Source organism: Orbicella faveolata, unplaced genomic scaffold (genome assembly GCF_042242905.1).
Source record: "Orbicella faveolata isolate gen_17 unplaced genomic scaffold, um_ofav_v1 contig_27, whole genome shotgun sequence".
NCBI lineage: Eukaryota > Metazoa > Cnidaria > Anthozoa > Scleractinia > Merulinidae > Orbicella > Orbicella faveolata.
The window spans coordinates 5,476,324-5,500,139 of NW_028301555.1; the positions used below are offsets into that span (position 1 = coordinate 5,476,324).

The 23,816-nt window shown below is 41.0% G+C and overlaps 1 protein-coding gene across 1 annotated transcript in view; it reads right to left on the reverse strand.

Moving 5' to 3' along the window:
• Positions 1-961: 961 nt before the first annotated feature.
• The window catches only part of LOC110067341 (uncharacterized), a 51,252-nt gene continuing 28,397 nt past the window's right edge, over positions 962-23,816 (reverse strand). Inside the window, exons 27-48 of the mRNA XM_089296931.1 lie at positions 22,910-23,014; positions 21,764-22,405; positions 21,093-21,211; positions 20,646-20,707; positions 19,831-19,973; positions 19,142-19,438; positions 16,813-17,109; positions 15,811-16,110; positions 15,082-15,378; positions 13,375-13,710; positions 12,572-12,871; positions 11,857-12,153; positions 10,812-11,105; positions 9,804-10,091; positions 8,421-8,723; positions 7,164-7,627; positions 6,947-7,041; positions 5,563-5,719; positions 4,958-5,024; positions 3,926-4,197; positions 3,174-3,360; positions 962-2,343 (exon numbers count right to left, since the gene is read on the reverse strand). Coding sequence (XP_089153057.1) covers positions 2,075-2,343; positions 3,174-3,360; positions 3,926-4,197; positions 4,958-5,024; positions 5,563-5,719; positions 6,947-7,041; positions 7,164-7,627; positions 8,421-8,723; positions 9,804-10,091; positions 10,812-11,105; positions 11,857-12,153; positions 12,572-12,871; positions 13,375-13,710; positions 15,082-15,378; positions 15,811-16,110; positions 16,813-17,109; positions 19,142-19,438; positions 19,831-19,973; positions 20,646-20,707; positions 21,093-21,211; positions 21,764-22,405; positions 22,910-23,014 — 5,591 coding nt within the window. The 3' untranslated portion in view covers positions 962-2,074. The remainder of the gene's footprint in view (positions 2,344-3,173; positions 3,361-3,925; positions 4,198-4,957; positions 5,025-5,562; positions 5,720-6,946; positions 7,042-7,163; positions 7,628-8,420; positions 8,724-9,803; positions 10,092-10,811; positions 11,106-11,856; positions 12,154-12,571; positions 12,872-13,374; positions 13,711-15,081; positions 15,379-15,810; positions 16,111-16,812; positions 17,110-19,141; positions 19,439-19,830; positions 19,974-20,645; positions 20,708-21,092; positions 21,212-21,763; positions 22,406-22,909; positions 23,015-23,816) is intronic.

A 23,816-nucleotide genomic window follows, 5' to 3' on the forward strand; every position in this document is an offset into this window, starting at 1 on the left:
TCAGCCCGAACTGAAATTCCGTTTCGATTACATGGGATTTTTTCAGACTTTTCAGTCCATTTGCCCGGGCTGAAAATCCTAGCCCGGTTTGAAAAACCGGGCTAGGATTTTCAGCCCGGGCTGAATCCCTCTTCATGTAATCGCCAATTTGATTTCATGAGAATTTGTTTCAGAGGCCGGGCTGAAATTTCAGCCCGGCTAACCAGGCTGAAATTTCAGCCCGGGCTGAAGTTCGCCATGTAATCAGGCCCTAAGAAAACAGTTAAATTTTAAAATGCGCGTTATAAGATCTAACAGATCTTCTTGTTTTCCTCAGCCTTCAGCCTCGGCAAGTAATTGATCTGCTTGCCACTGACAACTCACGACATTTTGGTCAACCTCATGCAATAGTTGTTAATTATTCTCCGGTATGAGCCCCACGTGAGCTTCCATTGCAAGCTAATTCCAGTCCAATACCAGGAAAACGAACATCACCTATTGCCTTTTCTCCGCGAAGGTGGCGTGATCCTGTAAACCCGCTTTCAACGTGGGGAACACAAGGATCACACTTAAAAAAAGATTTACATGTTCGATAAGGGCGGAACGAAAGGATGCATTGTGGAATCAATACCAGGACGAAACAGAAGGAGTAAAGCATTGGGAAATAACGGGGAGCCATGAACGAAAGAATCAGGAACCCACTGAAGAACCCATTGATTCGTGGGAACGTATAGTAGAGCGGACACCCCAGGAAATGCGCGAGGGAACAAAAAGGGAACGGATTTTTCTAACAGACGATAAGAGCATTGGTGAACCCATGTGGAAACAAGTAGAGGAACGCAGGGTCGGTTGCGCGAGACGTCAAGGATGGGAGGTCGTGCGCGTTAAATTGAAAAGAGCGGGTGACCGTGTGCGTGGCGTACAAGCGTTAAAGTTATAACTTGATTCTCTTGATTTTTATGAAATATGATAAGTAGACAAATAACCTATTCAAATGAATTTTATTCAACACGCTGTGTAAGTTTTGTTTAACACACTTGGTATTTTTAGCGACATGAAAGTGCATTACAAGAGTATCACTCTTTTAATGGGAACTGCCCTGCGTTCACTAGTCAATGTATAACTGAAAACGTATTATAAATACAAATTTTGTAAACACACAATGTATGTACATGCATGAGTAGTGCATGCATTTACGTAAAACAAAATGAAAATAGTCTCTTTTTTCATGTATATTATAACAAGGAACCACAAAAGTTTCTTGAGTATTCTGGAATGAATAAGCACTTATAAATTTTTGAAAGAGTACAAACATTCATTCATCTCACTCGCTCATACAATTTACTCGTGCTTATTTGTTCCAAATTGCACGAGAACAATCATGTGATTCCATATACTAACACTTTTGGTAAGAACGGATCGATTTTGTCTTTCGTATATACATTATTGTGGCATGTCACGAGGGAAAGAAAAAAAAAATTCTGGCACCGAAACCATACAAGGAAACTTTCGCTGCATAAAATATAGTCTATTATGAAAATTTCTTTAAAATGTAAACTTTTTTAGGTGTTTAAAAACTGAATATAAGCTAGCATTACTTGAAGCTAATATTGCTATAAAAAGGTCTCACCGAGTTGTTCCTACCTCCGTTTAAAGACGAGTCTTCCAGCACACTCTTTCATATTACACGTTCAGTGTCTTGCAAATCAAATTCATTTCCATATGAAAGGTTGTGCACCAGGAGTTGTTTTGAAACAAAGTTCTCAAACTCATTAATAATTCAAAGAAATCGCAATCGTGAAGGAGATTTGGATACCCGGTCTTAAAGCTAGCATAGATTTTGAAGATTTTACTTATCTGTTTACTTCTTAGTTTTTGTTCGATTGAGAACATATATCAAACACTCGACTGAGACAGTGTTTAATCGGCTATCCAAACACCTCGAATTTCGTCAAAAATATTCTGCTTCAAGTCGTATTTTCAACTCTTAGGGTTAGGGTGTTCGGTGTTTGGATATCCCGATGAAACACTGTCTCTCGTGTTTGACATGTTACGTAAAGAGCAACTCGGAAATGGCCTGGTGACCTATGTTTAATTAGCAGTTAGCGTTGCTGAGTCGTAAATCTTCTAATTCTATCACTGAAATATCATCGTCATTGAGATTATTCCTTGAGTGTATAAAGGATGAATTTGTTAACGTAGATCTCCGCTTTTCGCTCATTGCTGGCGCAAACCTGGCGTATTTTAATACCTCTTTCTTGTGCTTTGTCTTCATCTGCTTCAGAGATTTTATCGTGTGTTGAAAGAAATCTTCCACAATTAATCTCATTTCTTCAATCATTTTGTCCTTGTGTGTCGACAGAGCTGTATGGAATAATAAAACAGCATTTTTGAGTTGAAGTTTTCTCATCATCGTTGTTATCTGGTATTCATACGGTATGAATTCCAATGCCAGATAACAACGATTTTTTAGTAAGACAAGAAATATCCGTTTTCTATTAGGGAAGGGAGTGGTTGTAAGAACAAATCATAACCTCCTACGCACATAAATTATTCATATCAATGGATTGAAAAACAATTAGAATTTGTGAATTTGCCAGTTTGGAAACTAACTTCTCAACTCCTTAATAAGTCATCAAGTTTGAACAGAATAAAGGAAATCATAACCGTAACGGTTTTTGGATATCATATCTTCATAAGCATAGCTTTTGATGACTTCCTTTCTCCTCTTACCCCTTGATTGTAGCCCCGAACGAGAAGACATACCAAACAGTCAAGAGACAGGTTTTTTTTAGGAGACAGGTTATTAATTTTTTAACTTAAGTGTTTTATAAATTTCATATTTTTAGTTCTATTAATTAGTATTAATCCTTGAGGTCCTTTTCGAAAACCACATGTACGTGAAAAAGTTTCCTCAATAAAGATTATTATTATTATTAGAGTGTTTTACCACATTTCCAAACACTTCGAAGCTTTCCAAAAATGCTCCCGTGTCATCGTATTTCAACGCCAGCCACGGTATTTAGAAATGTGGTAAAACACGGCCTCTAATATTAATAATAATAAATTACCGATAACAAAGAATTGTATGGTACAAATTGAACCTAAGTTTGCAAATGCGCCTCACAAAATGATAGAAAAATATAAAAAAATAAGCATAGGTAAAAATGCGTATAGTGTAATTAATCACTTACTGTTGTCATGTTGGACTTTCTGTCGTTCTCGTATTCTTCTCATGACTTCGTAGAAGAGTCCCAGGACAACACCGATCACTGCGCATGTACTTGTAATGAGGAGTGTATTGTGAAAAAGGTCAGCGTCACTATCAAACAAACCAGTGGAGATGTCCTGGACAATTTCTTCTTCAGACAGCCCCGAACCCTACAGTGTTGATCAGGGAGTGTTATCCAAGCAAAGTCATGCAAAACCAATCCTGATTTCCTATAAATAACTTTTACATGTACAGTACACCCTCAGTTTCACTACCTGATTTACAACTGTAAGTTTATAGTCAAAACATCTGTAAAAAACAAAAAACATTCACATTCTCGAATGTGGACGGACAAAACTACTAATGTGTATGTAATCTTTTTCAAGGCCTGTTCTACCCCAAGGAACCACATCGGCTGCAAAAGTTTAGTTAATAGACTTAGTTGTGTTGAATTCGAATTTAGTACGTTTACCTGATCTAACAAGGTCACTAATGTAGATTGCTTTATTGCCGATTTTGGAAAGCTTTCAATATTTTAAAAAGATAACGAAAACTTCTAAAAACGCATGGTCTTCATTGCGTCTTATCTCGAAAACAAGGCCCCGTGATACCCCATTTTAATCACCTTTTTGGCAAAAGTTGATCTTTACCATACTGCATGTTCAGTTTCAAAATTATCTGTACGTGGGAACATTCCGGGCTTAACGTGCTTAAAGAACCCTGCTCAAACCGTACCTTTATGGGTTCCACGAGTTCTTCAACCCATTTAAAAATCTCCGCTTGATGGGACCGCATGTAACCATAGAAACAATGTCGAAGACGCATCGAGTCTCCACCAATGACAACTCCATATGCTGTTTGATGGTCAATGACCTGGGCCACTCGTACCGAGGGCTTGGAGAAAAGATCTTTTTGAGTTCCACCGGCGTTCGCATCTATTAAGATCCCGTCCACTTCTCTGTTTAGAAGGGCCTCTGAGAGTTCCTCTAATGTTTGGTACTGTTTGGCTAAGTGACCAAAGAAATGCCCGATTAAACAACTGCATTATATTGAGACACCTCAGAGCGCATGCATTTCAGAGTTGTAGCAAACAACATTGCAGAGGGGGAACATGGGATGAAGGCAATAGGATATGCCTAGAGCTTAAACACGGTGTCCCAACTCAGTGTGACTCGGACTGTAGCAAAGGAGATTATTTTTGACGAGATAATTTTTCTGTCAGTGACAAAGGCATACTTGGAAAAAGAATTCCGAGTTCTCTGGCTAGGAGTCGAACCTCAGACTTTCTGGTTGCCAATCAATCAATGTAGTTGCTCTACCACTGAAGTAAAGGGAGCGTTTTTTTACGAGATCGGTTGACTTTAAAGGTGTGACAAACGGTTTTCACGAGGAATTGGCCGAAACAGTACCACTTAAGAGAAAGCAGATTCCGGAAAATCCGAAAATTGTTGAATTTTCGAAAATTCCGGAAATTCCGCGCGGAATATTAAATGGAACAGAAATTTTCCGGTATGCAATTTTCGAAAATTTGGATAAACCTTGCGAAGGTGTGTCCTCTTTTCGAAAATTCTGCAAAAAAAGGCTTTTCCATTCGATAGAAGAAATTTACAAAAATTCAAACTGGAGTTTTTGGTGGAGTGGAAAGCCCCCTATAATTCATCATTTTCTCCCAACCCCTGCTCCTGTTTTATTATTGGAAAGAAGTTTACAGATCAACATTATTAAATTTAAAACATTCTGCATTACAATAACGTCTTTACAACTTACCTTCGTTCATAAGTGCATTTCTTCTAACTCCAAGATTATATTCAGGCGAGCCTTCAATAGCCCCTATCTGCAAAATTTTAGTTACAAAAGGGGTGAAGATATGTTCTATTGATAGTCACTTTTTCAAGAACTTGAATCATTTTTAAAGAACAAATGTAAAAATAGGCCGGTTATTTCAACCCTCACAGGAAAAATTTCTGCGAAGGTAATGTCTACAAGTTACTTTCTCAGTTGCACACTTTCGTGCACCTACATTTTGATATGATAACATTTTAATCCAACGACTCGCGAACTTAACGAAGGCAATAAAACTTAACTCGACTTATTATAAAACACACAATTATGGTTGGGAATGTAGGGAACGAGAATTATTCGAAAAATGTCCTGGCATGAAAGACTTAACAAGATCGCGGCTTGAAAAATTTTGGGCGCAAGAGATGAGCTTTTTGTTAAATGCTAAATACAACACTTCAGAATAGCGTTACCGATGAGGCTTTTTGTCATTTTCCGGTTGCAGTTCAAGCAAAACACCAAACCGTCCAATCAGAATTCGCGTTATAAAACAAACATGTCATAAATGATATTACTTATTAAGCGAGTCTTACCTTAGATCCATATATGCTTGTGTCACTGACTGACGTAATTGTCGTCAGTGCTGTCGTAAGCGCCCCCGTCATCACTGCCATGATCACCAGCCCCACTAGTACCCAGCCTACAGCGAAAATGCGACCCAAGTGGCTCATGGGAGTGCGATCACCGTAGCTACAAAGGAGAGGAAAGTTATTTTGTCCAAAATAGTTTTTGGTTATTCCACAAAAACTAAGCTCTCATCATGTGGCCAATGAAAACAAATTTTAAAAAAAGATTTCTCAAAAGTCCACTACGTTCAGGGGCCAGGACTTGTAAACTTCTCAACGTTACATTCGTGGATAAACAGTCTTATTATATGGTTTGCGTTTGAATTGTAGCCGATATAACGCGCGTTCAGATTGGCTAATTCTAAAATATATTATTCTCCCGTAATGCTCATTGGCCCTTTACGGGCCTGCAACAACAAAGCAAAAGGCCATATATCAAAACGCATTAACCTCAAACGTTCAATCTTTACGGGGAAAATCTCAAACCTCGACCTTCCCGTATCGACCTTGCTATCACTTGATCAATATGTTAAGGTCTCGGTTTAATATTTTCCCGTAAAGACCTCGCTCTCAGTTAATAAGTAATCTTTCCTGTCCTGGTAGATATTTATTGAAAGTCTATATCAGACTTAAGTATAATTTCACAGCTGAACAAATTAGTTTCCAGCAGTCTGATTGGTTGAACGATTCCTTACATGACGCTATATTCACCGCGCCAAGCGGACATATAACATTTTCGAGGCCTGGTTATTAGGCTCGCTACTTTGCCATCTCGGCAAGTAAACATGGCGGACAATTGCTGAATGAAGTTTTCATTTATTCGGAAGACATCATTTCAAGTCCAGGATATTTGAAAGGATGGAGAAATTTCAAAATGACTACTGTCGCCGTTGGACCAAAAATCCTTTCAAGAACTCTTAATCAAGGAATTTAAGAATCGCAAACGCAGTGGTTACGTTGATCGCCAGCAGGTCAGATCGATTGACCGAAATTTATTTTTCTTCAAACTAAAGCTACTCATTTTTAGACGACGATGACAACTGTGAATGAAGTCAACAACGATAAAACAAAGGTACGAGATGAATTTATTTTTCGTAGTGTTTCGCTTGTTTGTTTTACTGCCGAACTCGATGAGTAAATTGATTCACTTGCGATGTACATGTAAGCTTATTATTAAAACTACGGCTGTATCCGTTAATGCAAACGAACAATTGCGTCTGTGTTTTTATGTTTTATTCCGTTATTCTGTAGTCGTTTTTGTTTAGCTCTGAAAATTATACTAAGACAATTATTCGCCTCGGGCTCAGTAAACATTGGTGAATATTCACCAACGTTCACTTCGAGAGCTCACCCGACGGTTGTTATGGAAACGAAAGACCACCAGACTCCTTCCCATGCTCCATGGATAAACGACGTCGGAAAATGTTGGCTATTTGAGTTGGCGTCCTGAGAACAAATTGCAGAGAAAAGAGAGTCGTTTAATTTTTTCACTTGCTTCAAAAGCTGGATAAACTTGGCAACCCTAGACAAGAGAGGAAACAGGAAAAGAAAAAATACATAATTCTCACCAGTAGCCATACTAGTACACCCGCTATGTAAGCCATCACGAAAGGTATCACCACAACAGGCCAGCACGCAATGAGGGCATCAAACATGGCGTCCTTTACACCGGAAGTGTCAGTGTACACCACAAACGCGATGCCTGCGGACTCGACAAACGGTGCATAACCCAGCCCTCCCTTGTAACTATCCTGCAACTTGTACCCGATGACTGGAAATGAGAAATCCGTCTGATCATCAATGTTTTGCAAGAGCTCCTGGGAGCTGTTTTGTTGAGCTATTCCGTTATTTCCATTCCGTGTGAAGTCTAGTTTTGATTTTCCGTGATCGAGGCACTCTCCACAGCATTCATTGATTACTCCGGTTAGCAATTTAGGTATGATAATACCAGGAGTACTCAGGGAAGTCACATTGACGTAAGGTGGGTAGTTCCTCCAGTTCGTCGTTAAGTTCGGCCGACAACGACAAGTTTCTGTAAACAGAAAAGAAGAAGTTCATATGAGGGTGTCAATGGGGTGATGGCTTTTACGGCTACCGGTTAACATTTTGATTTTTTACGCTTAACAATTAATTTATTTTCCTAAGGGTTAAGAAAAAAACTCAAATTTCCATTGTTTAAGAAATTAAAAATTAGTTTTCATCGTTTAAAAAAGTTAAAAGTTTATTGAATTACTGTAAGAACATATTCAAGGTCTTTGAACTATTCTGGAATGGAAAAGGTGGACTTTTTCTGTACTACAAAACAACAAGACAAGACAGAAAAATGTTTTGATCTAGATAAGAGGTTTACATTTTTTACCGCTTCCGGTTAAATATTTCCAATTTTTACGCCTAACGCTAAATATTTGGCCCGTCTCATCCCCAACAGTTAACCCCATTGGCACCCTCTCATATCTTTAGGAGACGCGGTGGCCTCATGGTTGGTGCGCTCATCTCCGGATAGAGCGGTCTGGGTTTGAGCTCTTGCCGGAGACACTGCGTTGTGTTCTTGGGCAAGACACTTTACTCACATAGTGCCTCTCTCCACCCAGGTGTATAAATGGGTACCAGCGAACTTAATGCTGGGGATAACCCTGCGATGGCCTAGCATCCCATCCTGAGGGGAGTAGAAATACTCCTAGTCGCCTCATGCTACAGAAACCGGGATAACCTCCGGCCTGATGGGCCACTTGGTTCGTGTGCAGACTTTACCATATCTTTAGGAACGTTACACCAAATTTTGGTCACAGCTAGGACCTTTCCATAATTTTTCAAGTTCGACTGACCTCCAAAGGTAACTCCTGCCGGTCCAGGCCCCTTGTTTGATATGGCAGCCACGGTTATCCTATAGACCACAAGCGGCTTAAGGTTGCGTAAAGTCATGGACGTAACCACGTTTCCAACATCTTTACTTATCACGGGCTCAAAATCCACTGGCAAGTCGCCAATTGTTACAGCTTGGTACGTCACTCGGTAGCCTACAAGGCGACCGTGTGTGTATTCTTGAGGGAATGGCGCCCAGAAAATGGGTATGCTGGTTAAACTGGTCCGGTTCTGAGCAGTGATATTTGACGGCGGCCGACTGGGTACTTAGAAAAAACAGAGGAGAAAAATGTCTGTCAGAAACCTTAGTTATCATTTTTTCAGCTAATACACAAGCTTTGCAATCGGCCTTTTTACCGATAGGGAGGCCATTTTGAATTCCTTCGTTTTAAATAGTTACTATGGGATGCTTAGGGGGCAAATACATACTAATTTGTGAAATGGTCAATTGCTGCCTGCAATCAGTATCAGGTCTCTCCTTCTCTATTGTTTCGCTTTTTTTTCGATCTGGCATAAATTTTGTAACTAAACACAGCATGGCATTTGCTGGTTTGTCATATGATGGACCAATGGGCTATGTATATATTATTTGCCGGCCGGGAGGTCCGTATGGGAACAACTGTGCCCAAGGCTTCAATACCCCCCCCCCTCCCCCCCCCGAGGCCGCAGACCGGATGCCGTACTCTAGACCGACGGTACAGTTTTTCACCATACGGACCGTATAAGGCCGGCAAATAACGTGTTAATTTTTTTTCTCTGCCTTGTTGCTTCGAAAGGAATTATTGTAATGAATTTTGGTAACAGCCGTGACATTTTGCAGGGCACAAAAAGCGATACTGTTTGCTCGGAATCCAAAATTGTTTGACTCTTTGTTGAATGTTTACATTTTGCGTTGTTTTACGTAAAAGCTTGAAAAGTTGTCAAATTTTGAAATTGAGGAGCGGTCCGTAATCGGGGTCCGCATGGGAAAATCTGGACCGCTGGAGCAAGTGCGATTAGCCAATCAGATTTAAGGATGTAGGATTCCGGACCGCTGAGAAGCAAAATAAGTAACAATACTGCATCATAGGTCCACGCAAATTGACATCATAATTTATGACGGAAAACACAGTCTGCACGGGCTGCTAACAGGGGCACATCACACGCGCAACAATGTTGTAGTGTAAAAGCGTTATCACTTGTTTTACAACCCGTGTTGCATGTCGGGGCAACATGTTACACAAGTAAAACTCCTGTCCACCTCGCGCAACATGTTGCACGAAGCTGCAATATCATAGGTAATCGGCGCAATAACGCTCTTCTATAGCTAGTTGCACGTTTTACTTCGGTTAGCCAATGTCGCTTACCATCTTCACCCGTCCATGTGGTATACCAAGCAGGCACCCCATCGCCAGCATCATTGAAGGCCCACATTTCAATCGTGTATTCAGTTGCTTTCTGTAGCTGCGTCAGAACCTTTGAGTAAGTTCTCGTTGTCATTACCGTACCGGTACCGTTGCTCGCGCTCGTATACGCCAGGCGGTAGCCACGGATGATGCCGTTTCGGTGCTCTGGGGGCACGTCCAGCCAGTAGACCAGAAGGCTTTGCGAATCACGGGCAGAAACACCGAAACGGGAGGGAGGAGCTGACGGAGCTGAAATGGGATTGAAGATGGCACTTCGATAAGTACAAAAAGTAAACAGAGACAGACAGACAGACAGACAGACAGACAAACAGGCTAACAGTCAAACTGACAGACAGACAGACAGAAAGACAGAACGGTGCACAGCTAGACAGACAGAAAAGACAGAGAGACACAAAGGGAGACAGCAGACAGACAGACAGACAGCCAGCCAGACAGAAAGACAGAAAGACAGAAAAGCAAGGTAAGTCATAAATGAGAAAAAGTGAGCATGTCAAGTGATGAAGGTGTCAGTCGCTTGGCACCCTGCTGCGACTCTTTTGTTCCATAGTCCCCCTGATTTTTCCGGTTTTACTTTTCAACTTCTTTAGCAACATCAACAACATCAACAACAACAGCAGTTATGAAAAACACATTGGACGACTTAAGGAATGTTTCAATGCGTCCTACGACTTTATAATAAAAGAAAAGAAGTACGTCTTCAGTTATACTGTAAATGCAAAGGGGATCACATGAGTTTAAAAACCAAGCGAAAAATGTCAAACGTTATAGATAGATAATTTCCTTCCTGACTTATACACATTGTTTTTCCCCTCAGATACAAATAATATAAAAGTAAAAGAATTTAGACTGTAAGTAGTTACAGTTTAAGTAACATAAATCGAACATGTCAGGCATCAAAGCTTGCGACTGTCTACTACTATTGTTGTACTGTAATAACTCTCCTCTTACCTGCCTGCCAAGTTTGCGCGTACACTGGCATGGTGTAGTTGCCGTCCTCTGTACTATAAGCCGCTATTTGTACACCGTACCGAGTGAATGGCCTTAGACCTGTAATAGTCACTTCAATGTCGTTCCTGTCTACCATAACGTCCCGTAACTGACGAGGACTGGAAACAGGAAAGTACACAACTCGATAACCAAAAAAACTCCGCGCATCCACTACAGAGATTGCGCTCCAAGTTACGTGTATGGTGTAAGCGCCTGTGACACGAGCTGTTGCATTCATGGGGGTTTTCTCGGGTGCTGTGGAGAGTCAATCAATCAATCAATCAATCAATCAATCAATCAATCAATCAATCAATAAGTATATAAATGATGAATGATAAAGAACATTTAACTTTCAAGGGACAAAAAACTGCTATACGAAGTCGTTTTCGCAGCTCAATTATTTGTATTATCGAGTCTCTGAGGACCTGTTTTATTTAACTGATTTGAATTCTTCACAAAAGGTTGTACACCGCAGGCTTAAGAGTCCAACACTGCCGAAGCATATCCCGGTTTCCGTAGCATAAAGCGGCCAGGAGTACTGTTATTCCTACAATCACAGGCTAGCTCTTAGAGACCGTGAAGAGATAACTTTCTTGTCCGAAAATATATCACGCCATAGTGCGCGCAATCCTCGAAGGGAAAAAAAGATGGCGGCTGCACATTTTACCACAATACCATGCGAACCTTACACAGCCCATAAAGTGCATTGAAAGCCCTATTGTTGAAATATTTGTCCCTGTGCAAACGAGAAAGGGTATGCTAGGTTTGAAGATGTTAGAACTTCACATTTTTGTGAGCATTGATAAAGTTTTCGTGTGCTAAGAAGTATGTGCAAATGTACCTCTTTTTTTTCGTACGGAGGATTACCCAGACAGACAGCTCGACCCAGAATTCAACCACTAACCATCAGGCCACCGAAGCACCCACAATATTGATCAAAACACAATGAATATTTCACAAATAATTGTAATATCATTACTTTCCGCGTCGCATTCCAGTGACTTACATGGTGCACCAGTAGAAACCCGAACCAATGGACTCCACGGGCCAAACCCCTTACGGGTAAAAGCTCGTACTTGAACACTGTAGTTAGCATAAACGTTCAGTCCATCGAAATACGCAGAAAGGCTTGAACCATATACAGTTTTTTCATCTAAAAGCACTCCATTATCATCACAAATTTTTGCTTCATGCCCCTGGATGATTCCTTTCCGAAGTTCTCTCTTTATCGGAAGCCAATATAGTGTAATGCTGCTGGTGCTGGAAGAACTTCCGGTCAAGTTGTTTGGAGGACCCAAGGGAACTGAGGAAGATAAAGATACGCTCAACAAAAAGAACTGACAAAAAATTACGAATTTCCACCGGTCAGACAGATTAATCAATCGATCGATCAACACACCGGTAATGTAAGGCTTGTCAGGAAGTCTGTCTGACTGACTGACTGTCTGTCTGTCTGTCTGTCTGTTTGTCAATCAGTCAGTCAGTCAGTCAGCCAGTAAGCCAGTCAGTCGGTCGGTCGGTCAGTCAGTCAGTCAGTCAGTCAGACAGACAGACAGACAGACAGATCAGACAGACAGGCAGTGAGTCAGTCCGTCAGTCCGTTAGTCGGTCAGTTATCCAGACACTCAGTCCAGCTTTCAGACAAGTCGCACATGTAGTGCACCTTACTTCAGATATGATTTATGATACGACTCTCTATTCCTATTTGTAAGAGTCCTCACCTCCTTCATCAGTCCAGCTCTGTGTTTCACTAAAGTTGCCAATTCCCATTCGTGTATACCCAGCTACAGAAATTTTGTACAGTGTGTAAGTCTCCAAATTTGTTATATTTCTACTAGTGCTCAAGTGGTGCTCTATCTCTCTGAAGTTTGACGAATTCGTGTCATCGGCCTTAATAATGCGCAGTACATAACCCAATAGTATCCCAGGCACACTGGACAATGTTATATTCTGCCACGTGACTAGGATGCTTGAGTTACTGGTATTGAACGCGGTTACTTGCAGAGGAGGAGCTCTGGGGACTAGAAAAGTACAAAGATAAGTGGAAACTGCAAAAAACATTGCGCAAATAACTACAGTTCATAATAACGCAGATATTTGTGTTTGTTTTGTGCAGCAGTTTTAGGGGAGGTCACCTGTCTCGCTGTCGATAAGACAGCCTCTCCGTCTTTTAGCTCCTATTTCTTGTAAGTTCTGTTTGCCTGTTATTGCTGTTTCGCTTTTCATTAGTATAAACCAGAGGCGCGGCCCAAGCTCAAGATGTGAGCGATGACCATCTTGCGTAGATCATCTTGCGTAATAGCAGCCATGGTGAAATTGTAAGACTTTGTATGGAAATATTTACTATCGGTTTTTGGAGGTAGAAATAGTAGAAATATGTGCATAAAATGCCTTATCTTACTTCCACAGTGCATTGCTTATTGTCTGTTTGCTTTTTCTGGTAATTGTGTCCAGGCTGGTCGTTGTAGATTCACCTGTTAAATTTTTCTAAGATTTCTTTTTATGCTTTACGCGTGAACATTACCTCCTTCATCGGTAGAGACATTAACAGCGGCGCTAAAGGGACCTCGCGTGACGGTGAAGAAGGCTATCTGCACAGAATACATGGTATATTCCTCTAATCCTGTCAGTGTCTTTTGGACGACACTGTTATTCGAAGCTGCTCGCCGTCTTCTCGAGCGGTGTAACGTAAAGGTGTAATTCCAAACAGGAGAATTCAACACATTGGCTTTAAAAATCCTAAAGATGTATTTGCGCAAGATTCCATTCAGCTGCTCTGGCGAGTAGGCCTGGAACTCGACCGTAATTGCTGTGGAGCTTGCGTTGTATGCGGTCACGTTTGCAGGCGGGAGGTCTGGTGCTGAGTTTTAAAGAACGCGAAGATATGACTCTAATTTTATTATTTCAAGGTAAAGTAACTGCCATAGCGAATTTGGAAAGGCTGACGTGTTGAGCGTTAGTCCTTCGTCCGGTGGATTTTAGATATTGGCCGTTTTAGTTGTCTTCGGGTGGTACGATACGTAATAGTAGTTGGACCTCGTGTCGTACAATTTCTCTAGTAATTTCAAAATCGGATAAGCGCGAAGCGCGAGGCCGATTTGAAATTACGAGCACGATTACTCCCTGAATTGTACGACACGAGGTCCAATCACTAATTAATCGTATCTATAACAAGTTTCGGAGTTAAAAATGTCTTTTGAGAATTCTTTTGAGCCAAAACGTCTGTAGCGCTTTTCATAAGTTTTGAAAACTGTAGGAAACATTGCGAAGGAAGCCATTAAAGCACGCGTAATTGACCTTCGAATCACGTGGGTATCCAGTCACAGGTATCTAATTACAAACTGTTCAAATTGGATACCTGTAATTGGACACCCACGTGATCGCGCGCCGATTAAGTGACAAGTAGGCGCGCGGAGAACCAATCTTGATCGAGAATTTTGTTATAGTTACGATTAAGGCCATTAGAGTAGATATAAGATTCTGGAGTGCGTGGATCGAATATTCAAAGCCAGCCTAATCTCCAACCTTTGTTGCAGTTACAGACTAAAGCACTCTCTTTAACAGGCCATTCCCAAGTTGCCTTTTGCCTCCGTGTCAAAACGAGTTTTTGAGCGAAACCATTCATATGGAAATATGTTTCTTCTACAGGTTCATTTTCATGCAAATCAAACTCATTTTCATATGAAAGGTTTTGCACGAAGACTCGGTTTGAAACAGAGGCACAAGGTAACTCGGAAATGGCCTATTGAGGGTAACACAGTAAACAACAACTGAGGCGTCGAAACTCTTTGCAACATATTTTGGGTGTCTATGATTCCTCACTTTGTAAAAAAAGTTTAACACTTGACGATGCTTTTCCAAGAGCCAACGTTACTCTTCGCGCGTTAAAACAGTGGCTTTCATATTTCGCAGCACGCCTTTGTTTACTTTGTACTTCATCCGCACGCTTTCCGTGCGTGCGTACGCATACAGTTTTGTGCATGGCGTGGCTCAATCATTCCACCTACTGAAGAAGGGCTAAGCCCGAAACGGTTAGATTGCCAGCGAATACTTGACACTTTTAAGAGCCTTTTAAGCCTTTTATCTAATTGCTCTTCTTTTGCTAGTTTTGGCCTAATTACTTGCTTCGATCTTCGTACATACAATTGCAAGGATCCTAGCACTCTACTGTGACATAGTAACCACATGAAAACATAAATTACGGCTGAAATGATCCATTTCTATCACTCACCATCTTCGCCGGTGCGACACGTGACTGTACTCGTAAAATTTGATTGGCCCTTGCTGTTAGCAGCGGCTCCTGCGATATTATACTCTCGATATTTTGACAAATTTGTAACTTCGCCGTGTAAATTTGGTCCGTTGAATTCTGCTGTTGTAACCACGCCTGTTAACACATCAGTTAAGGTGAATATGTACTTGGTAATTATTCCCAGACGCAACGGCTCAGGGACTGGACTCCAACTGATATTAATACTTGTGGAGCTTGTGTAGTTGGCCGAGTCGATCAAAGGCCCAGCAAGTGGAGCTAAAACAAGAACACGTAACAATAAATAGTCATTGGCATGGGGTCGTATGTCGTGGGGAACAAGTGAACGAGCGAACAAGGGAAAGAGCGAACGAGGAAGAGAGCGACCAAGCGAACGAGCGAACGAGGGAGAGAGCGAACGAGCGAACAAGCGACCGAGCAAACGAGCGAACAAGCAAACGAACGAATGAGCGAACGAACGAACGAGCGAACGATCGAACGAGCGAACTAGCGAGCGAACGAGCTACCGAGCGAACGAGCTACCGAGCGAACGAGCGAGTTACTGATAAAAAGAAACAGTTTAGTCACTGTCCCCAGATAGAAAACTAGCTCTAAGTATGTGACAAAAAAAACAGAAAAACAAACGTATCAGAAGCAAACGAAGGAACGACTAAACAAAAAACAAAATAAATCGACCAACTTTCCACTCACTGTCTTCGTCCGTGAAAGAAGTTACGACCTCGCTGAAATTCCCAGGCCCAAGTATGTTGAAGGCAGACACCATAATTTCATACTCGGTAAATTTCTGCAGGCTTTTTAAAGTAACATTTGAAGTGCTGTTACAGGCAATCTGGGTGTCCCACTGCGCCGAAGCATTGAGACGAGGTTTAAAAAACACTTCGTAACCACTCAGTTTGACGCCTACTGGAATGGCAGGCGGTTGCCATTGTACCGTGATGCTTGTCGAGCTGGTATTGTGGGCTGTAACATTTGTTGGCGGAAGGCGGATTGCTGAACAAAAAAAAAAAGCAAGTATAAGTGCGAAGCATTCGCCTCAGTTACCTCGCAGGCAAAAAATAATATGCTCAAGTAATCACTACTAGAAATTTGAAGGTTAAAAAGGAAAAAAAACACTTGGGAAAAGTAAAAGTCTTCTGGGAGTCGTCCCTAATGATTGCCATGTAACTCTGTCGAATTTTAACGCCGAGAATTTCGTTGTATAGTAACGCCAATATCTTCCAGACGATAATTTGCCGATATATTTTCGTAATGAGAAATCAGTCATAGCGGATTCCCAAATCCTGGATGTTTTATCGTCTTTTTTAAAAATAAAGCTAGGCTGTCACATAACACTCAAAGAGCGTTTATACAGTGGAGTCGACCATTCTTAACTATAATATCAAATGATACAATAAACGAACAGCGAATCTCAATATCTAAAAGCCCCCTCTCAATTAGTGTGCATTGAGACCATTTCATGTGATTGAGAGCCTGGGGCGGAGAGAGGGATCGCGAGGTCTATTGAGCACTACACTTGGCCAGAGAGTACAGACGACCTTCATAAGGACAGTAACAAAAATCGACAGATTAATATTAGCATGCACTCTCTTGAGCTTCCATTTTCGGGTACAACTAAATCGGTCACCAGTACCTGCTCGGCGAGCAATGCGTTTTGATTGAGGAAGACCCTTTAACCAAAACTTAACAACTTACGTCCTTTGAGCGTGGTAAAAAGTTGCACGGAGCTTCCATTTCCTACGTTTGATTCCAGAAATTCGCGTTTCATGTAATACTTGTACGTAGATGATGGCTGCAGACCGCATATCTCTACTTCATGTATGGAGGCGGGAGAAGTCTGCTTGTACATGGAGAATGACGATTGGTAAACGAAGTCATAGAGGACTACATATCCAACGAAGAGGCCATACCTCTCAGGTGGGACATCATTCCAGTGGATTCTAACGCACGAATACGTTACGCTTATGACTGATATGTTTTCGGGGGCTGCAACTGCAAGGTTAAGAAAAGGACAAACGTAAATTTAGCCAAGAGCTTTAATTTAGAACCAGCTGTTTGTTTACAAGCGTTAACGAGGAGTTGAACTCGAGTGTAAAGGAAGACTCGAGACAAGCGGAGGCCTCCGGATTTCAAATCTGGCCCCACCAAGATGACGAGATAAAGTGAATTGTTGAAGAGTAAATAATAACTGATTTTAATGATTTTTGAGTTATTTTTTTGTAAAAAGAAACCTCTTAGTCGACGCGTCGGGTATGTTATGGACGGGTCAATGGATGAGTGAGTGAGTGAGAGATGTATGTATGTCACACCAATCAGCTTGATCTACTATAAACAGCCAATCAAATTTGTTGTAAAGGTAAATGGTATGTGAGAAGATTTGATCCCGATAGAGTTCAGAACGGCCATATTTATTCTTCTATAAAAGAGGAGGAAGTATTCATATCTTGGGCTTACTTCGACATTTTCTGTGGGTTAGGCTGAGGGTTTTAGTAATGAAGGAGATGAGCCTTGAGGTTTGAAACAGTGCGTGAGTTAGTAGTATGCAAATGGATGGGATATTTTCATTTTTAGTTACAAAGGTAACTTGACACTTTTGTTTTTCACAAGGAGTAAATTCAATTAGAACTCACGAATCGCTGCTTCTGGTTCTTAGGACATGTTTTAGAGGAGACGAGACTATTTAGATTTGAAACAGTTCTAACGTTTACAATAGTAAGTGCGGGTAACGGTTGTTTCGTTCTTGTTGCATGCAAATATAACGAGATATTTTTATTTTTCAGTTACAAAGTGTAATTTGACACTCTTGTTTTTCACAAGGGAGTAAATTTAATTAGAGCTGACGAATCGTCACCACTCTTTCCCGCGAGATGTTTGCTATCTTTAGTAACAAATGGTAACTTAACACTTTTATTTTTTATATGGGAGTAAATTCAACTAGAGCTGACAAGTTATCGGCTATTGTTACCAGGATATTAAACAAAAAAGAAGCTTTCATTTCTGGACGGTTTTTACGTCTCTGCAGTAGCAGTTTAATAGTTTTATTTGTTGACATTCATTTCAGTCCGATATTCTTAAAGGTGAAAAGTATGAAAACTGTTCAAATGTTCCTTGAAGACTGCGTGACACCCAGTTAATTAAAAATGCAATTTAATTAAATCACACTTTCAACTTGTCAGAGAGGGTTTTTTTTTTCTCTTTCTTTCTATTTTCGGTGAAGTTGTGTTGTGTTGTGTAAAAAGGGTGAACTTACGACTCGTATAAAATGCGAAAAAGTCTCTTAATTAACTTGAGTATTTTTCAGCAAAAATTCCTCTTGGGGGTTGGAAGGGCTATGTGATCGGTGAGTGAGGGAGTTATGCATGTGCGCGTGTCACACCAATCACAGTGCGGGTTGGATCAAAGAACGAATCAAATTGCCTGTTAGGAAATCAGATGGCATCTACATTGATCTGGAGACGTGTCAGATCACTGTAGTTTGTTCAGTCAAACACTTTATGGCTTACTATTTAGCTATCTTACCACGACCGATGTAACATCGCATGTACATCATAAATTCCCAGTTTCTTTCTCGCTGTTCATCGCAACCAAACAAACTTGTCAAATTAACCAAATCATTACTGTAAACAGCTCTATGAATGCTCCTATCTCTGACACTTCACACAAAAAAATAACTCTTGCATGCCTTGCGTGCCTATGTTTCAAGACAGACGATAGAAGCTGGAAAAGTCTCCCAGGCTTTTCAATTTGACATCAAAATCTTGTGTGTGGTTAGTACGTTATAATATCTCTCCTCCCCCCCCCCCCCCCTCCCCCTCCTAGCACTAGGTTCGTCGGTAACCATTTATACACCTGGGAGAAGAGAGCCCCTGAAGTGTCCCTCACAAGAACACAACACAATGTCCCTGATGTCCCTGACCGGGCCTCGAGCCCGGATCGCTTGATCCGGAGGCGAGCCCACTAACGATGAGGCCAGCACGCCTCCACTAACACAAATGAAATAGTGTCCATTTAAAAAAAACTTTACCAAACGTCGTGTTAACAGCAATGCTTTCACTTTTCTTCCCGACTCCAGTCAAAGTATAAGCAGCCACGGACACCTCGTATGTTACCAAAGGTTCCAGTCCAGGTATAGTGAGAGAGTTTACTACCTCGTTGACTTGCGTAACATTGATTTGTGTGGTTCCAGCTCGTCTCAGATAAACCACGTAGCCCTGGAATATGTTCCAGATTTCCGGAGAAAGACTGGGATCGTCCCACGTGATGTCTATGTACGTATCACTTACACTCGCTACGCTAACATTGGGTGGAGATTCGTTTGGAACTGAAAGACAAGGAAATTGGTTGTAGCTAGACAGTTGCAGACAGAGTCTCTTTAGTGAATAGCATGGATAATTTCTAAAAACGTTTTGGAAATTTTGAGATGCATCAAGGCATCATTCCTAAGTAATGGAATTTTTAATTTACTCGCATCAAATATCAGCTTGACAAAGAATCGGTAATGTTACGAGCCTGAAATTTCACATCAATAGCCCTTTTAACAATGGAAGATTTTCTCATCTGCATCACAATGTTATCCAACATGAATGCTAGGCTATTTCGGGCAAAAATTAGATGCAAAATTGCCTGAAATTGCCTCACATATATGCTGGATTATATTGTTTGTGGCAGATTAGCTTAAACGTGACCGGCTTTCAAACAAGTCTTCTTGTTTACCATTTTTTGGAGTAAGCTCCTGAAGTGTCAGTGGCATGTTATGCAAGTGACCCGTGGAAGATACGCTTTGATTTAGTTCTTCGATCAGCTCTAAGTTGCTATCGTTGAACGTTATTGTGAAGTCTGCAATGACGCTTCCACTCCTCAAAAAAAAACAAAAAAAAACAGTGTAACAGAGACATTGGAAGAACAGAGCATCAACTTATGCAGCAATAGTGAACGAAACTTCTCAAACTCATCCATAATTCATCAAATTTAAACAAATGAAAATCATGACCGTGACGGTCTTTGCATATCTGATCTTAATTAGCATAGATTTTTGCGATTTTATCTCTCCGTTTTTCCTTTGTTTTACTTTCGATTGAGAACATATATCACACACTCACGACAGTGGTTGACCACATTTCCAAACACCGTAGTTTGTTGAAAATACTCCGCTGCGTCCCGTACTTTCAACTCTTTCTTCGGTGTTTGGAAATGAAGTACAGCCAGACACAGTCTTTAGTGTTTGATATATTACAAACAAAAATGAGTGAATCATCACGCGAAATAACATTTCCAAGCGATAAAGAACTAATGAGTAAAAACTAAAGGAAGTCAAGAAAATAGTATGGGAGGGAAGGAAAGAAGACCCAAAATGAACTTTCTTACAAGGGAAAACGAGTGATTTAAATTCCTTCATAAATCTTCCTCTGGTGAAACATTTCAGAAAAAATAGATGAAAAAGTCGCGAACAAATGGATGAATATACGAATGAAGAAACTCACACATTATTATGGAATATATACTAATTGCCAAAATGTACTGTTACCTACCGATATCCATTCATTACGACAGAGACCTGGATTCCGGAATAATTTGAATAGAAGCCGGTTACCTGAAGGAAAAAAGAATATACAAAAACAGACAGAATCATTGTGTCTTGGGATGAAACCTTCCAGTTTTTGACCATCCGAATGAAAGCTATTAAGCAATACTTTCATGTACGTGGCACTGTTTATGATGCTGTACAAGGTGGTTCTAACTTTCAGGTCTGTGGATGAAACCCTAGTGTGTGACCATTCAAATGAAAGCTATTGAGCTGTACTTTCATGTGGTACTGTATTTATTATGCTGTAAAGGATGGTTCAAACTTTCATTCTTCCTTTTTTTTAAATTTTAACTCTGGGGATGAAACTCTAGCCTTTAAACGTCAAGGAAAGTTATTTAAAGTTGTTGTTCAAGGAGGCTCTAACTTTTTAAGCCATGTGGATAAGACTTACATTGCTTCTAATGTTATTAGTTATCAGTCTGTATCTCTCCGTTTCTGGTGACGTTAGATCTCCATGCCAAGATATGTTTTCTATCCGTGCGACTACTTGAGCACTGAACGGCACCAAATCTGAAAGAATGACATAAAAAGTATGTTAAATTGCATTTACGGAATTAAAGTAATATTGATAACAGTATTCTGATCGAATTGGAATTTCGAAGTGTTAGCTTTGGTGGAGGGAGAAAAGCCGGAGAACCCGGAGAAAAACCCTCGCGGCGGGAACAAGCGACTAACATATTCATCTTATAACGTCGGGTTCAGAATTCGACGGCCAAGCACTCCCTGCTTCCCTTGAGGGATTGGTAATTACATCGGCAAGACTCCATCATGGCAAAATCCGTTTGCTCGCAAGAACAAAGTCGAAATACAGAGTAACCTTACATGCTGGTTATAAGTTATAAGCTAACCTCGTTTCCTCGTTCTGTTAGACAAGAGGGCTTGTTTTCTCTTGTCGCAAAGAGCGCGGGTTATAATTCAAAAAAGAAAAAAAAACGCTCTTGGTCCGCATGACACAGCAGAGAACGAGAAAACGAGGTTAATATGAGGTGATAAGGGCGCCATGAAATTTGATAAATTGTTTTAGCAAGAAATTAAAAGTGAAACATTTTTTTTTTAACTCACGTTTGGTAGCACTGTATATCTGGGCTATGCGTTCTTCAAGTAACACCTGTTTCCAGATGGCAATATGGAAATAAGTTGCTTTAGCGAACACGCCGTCCCCAGCACTCAGTAAAACAGAAGAAGATGAAAACTCAGGAGCCCCTCCCTTGTTGCAACCTTCATCTCTGATAAATCTGTCGATCCTTTGACCGTTCCTGAAAACCGTCAATGTTTGTGGCGCACGTGCTTTGTAAGTAAAAGTCAGGTGTGACCAGATTTTCTCCGGCATTGCTATTTCCTTCAGACAATATTCACTAGCGCGTTGCACGCGGACAATCAAAGACTTGCTGTTTGCTTCCTGGTACACCACAAACTTGCCAAGAGATTTGAAAAACGTTTGTCGTTGTCCATCTTCTCGATTCTCAGGCTTCATGAATAGTGATACGGTGAAACCAGTGTCTTCACAGGAAAATACGGCGGACCTCGTAGCGCACGAGTCTCCCTCGTGATTCAGGTGAATCTCGCCGTCGACGCCATCTGTCATCATACCAAAAACTTCAGACACACTTCCGTTCGCTCGACCCCAGCCAGGGGTGGAAAGATCTTTAATTTCTTCCACTGAATCCAGAGGCCAGAAATGCGAACTGTCTTTGTATAATTGGACTGAAATAAAGCAAGATAAATGCATGACACTCCTTGTGTTGTTGAGTATATTTACTAAATGCTGTCAAACTTAGACCTGCACTTGGCCTTGCAAAATTGGGCGAGTCCACAAGCTTGAAGTATTTAGCGATGAGGTAAAAATCGAAAAAACCTGACACACTTTTGTTGACTGATGCAATATTAATAAGACTGTACAGCCGGTTGGCTCGTGTTGCGACCGTCGATAACCGATAAATTTAATAAAAGAACCTTCGGCCTTTTCACGATTTACCTGCTCCAGACACTTATTTAAAGAAAAATGTCGTCTAAATTACATTTTACTCGTAGACCACATTTATTAAGCTTTTTACTCATATATAGTTTGTTGGAGTTTTGTTGAAACTAGAACAGTTACAAAACGTTTTAGTAAGGACACTCACGAAAGTGGAAAGCGACCTTAAATCGGTTGGTCCCAACACAACACGAACTAAGCTACTAAGATAAAAACAACAAGCAATAACTCACAGATTTGACACAGAGCAGGATTTTCGTCCTCTGTGTTACATCGGCAACCGCCATTTATTTCGTCGCAGTGGTGATTGAATGGGCACTGCTGAGGGCACAGGGACCCTACGGAAATCAATGAGAACAGGAATAGTAACATACAAAAGCAAAACATTCGATACAACAGACCTCCCACAGCACGGTGTACATTCTTGTCTCCTTAGAGGACCCAGTTCTCTTAGTCAGTACACCTCTAGCTGGTTCCAATTTTAAGTCAATTTGAAATCGGTAAACAGCTGGAGGGTTCGTGGAGTCAGGAATTTCCAGTTGTTCAGCGTTAACTCAGAGTTCATTCTACGCAAATCTACTCAGAACCGGATTGTTCCCGGACTTTCGTGCTGACAAAAAGTTGCGTGGCCACTCGGGACAAGAATGTACGGTGTAAACTAGACTTTAATCGTGTTGGATATGAATGTGTGACGTCCAGAACCATTCTGTCCTTGCGCTCCAATGTAGCGGAGTAAACATAAGCATTATTTTTGGCCTTTTTTTTCTCGCAGCTCTACCTGAGCAGAGAGAGGCATCTGGGATCCGAGCTGAAAATTTCCCTACTGAAAACTGCAATATTTAGAGAGGACGCCACATCATACGTAGCTAGGTTTCATGCGGGTCTTCTATCCAGGTCGAATTGGAACTTTGTTCTTTTTGTGTTGGGGTGGAGGGTGGGGGAATCGAAGAACCCGGAGAAAAACCCTCTGGAAAAGGCGAAAACCAGCAACAAACTCAACCCAGTTATGGAACGGGCCCGGAATCAAGCCACATTAGCCACATTGGTGGGAGCCGAGCGCTCTCACCACTGCGTTGTCCCCCAATACAACGTCACTGATCGGCTAAACTAGGCAAAGCACCCAAGAACAATTTCATCTAT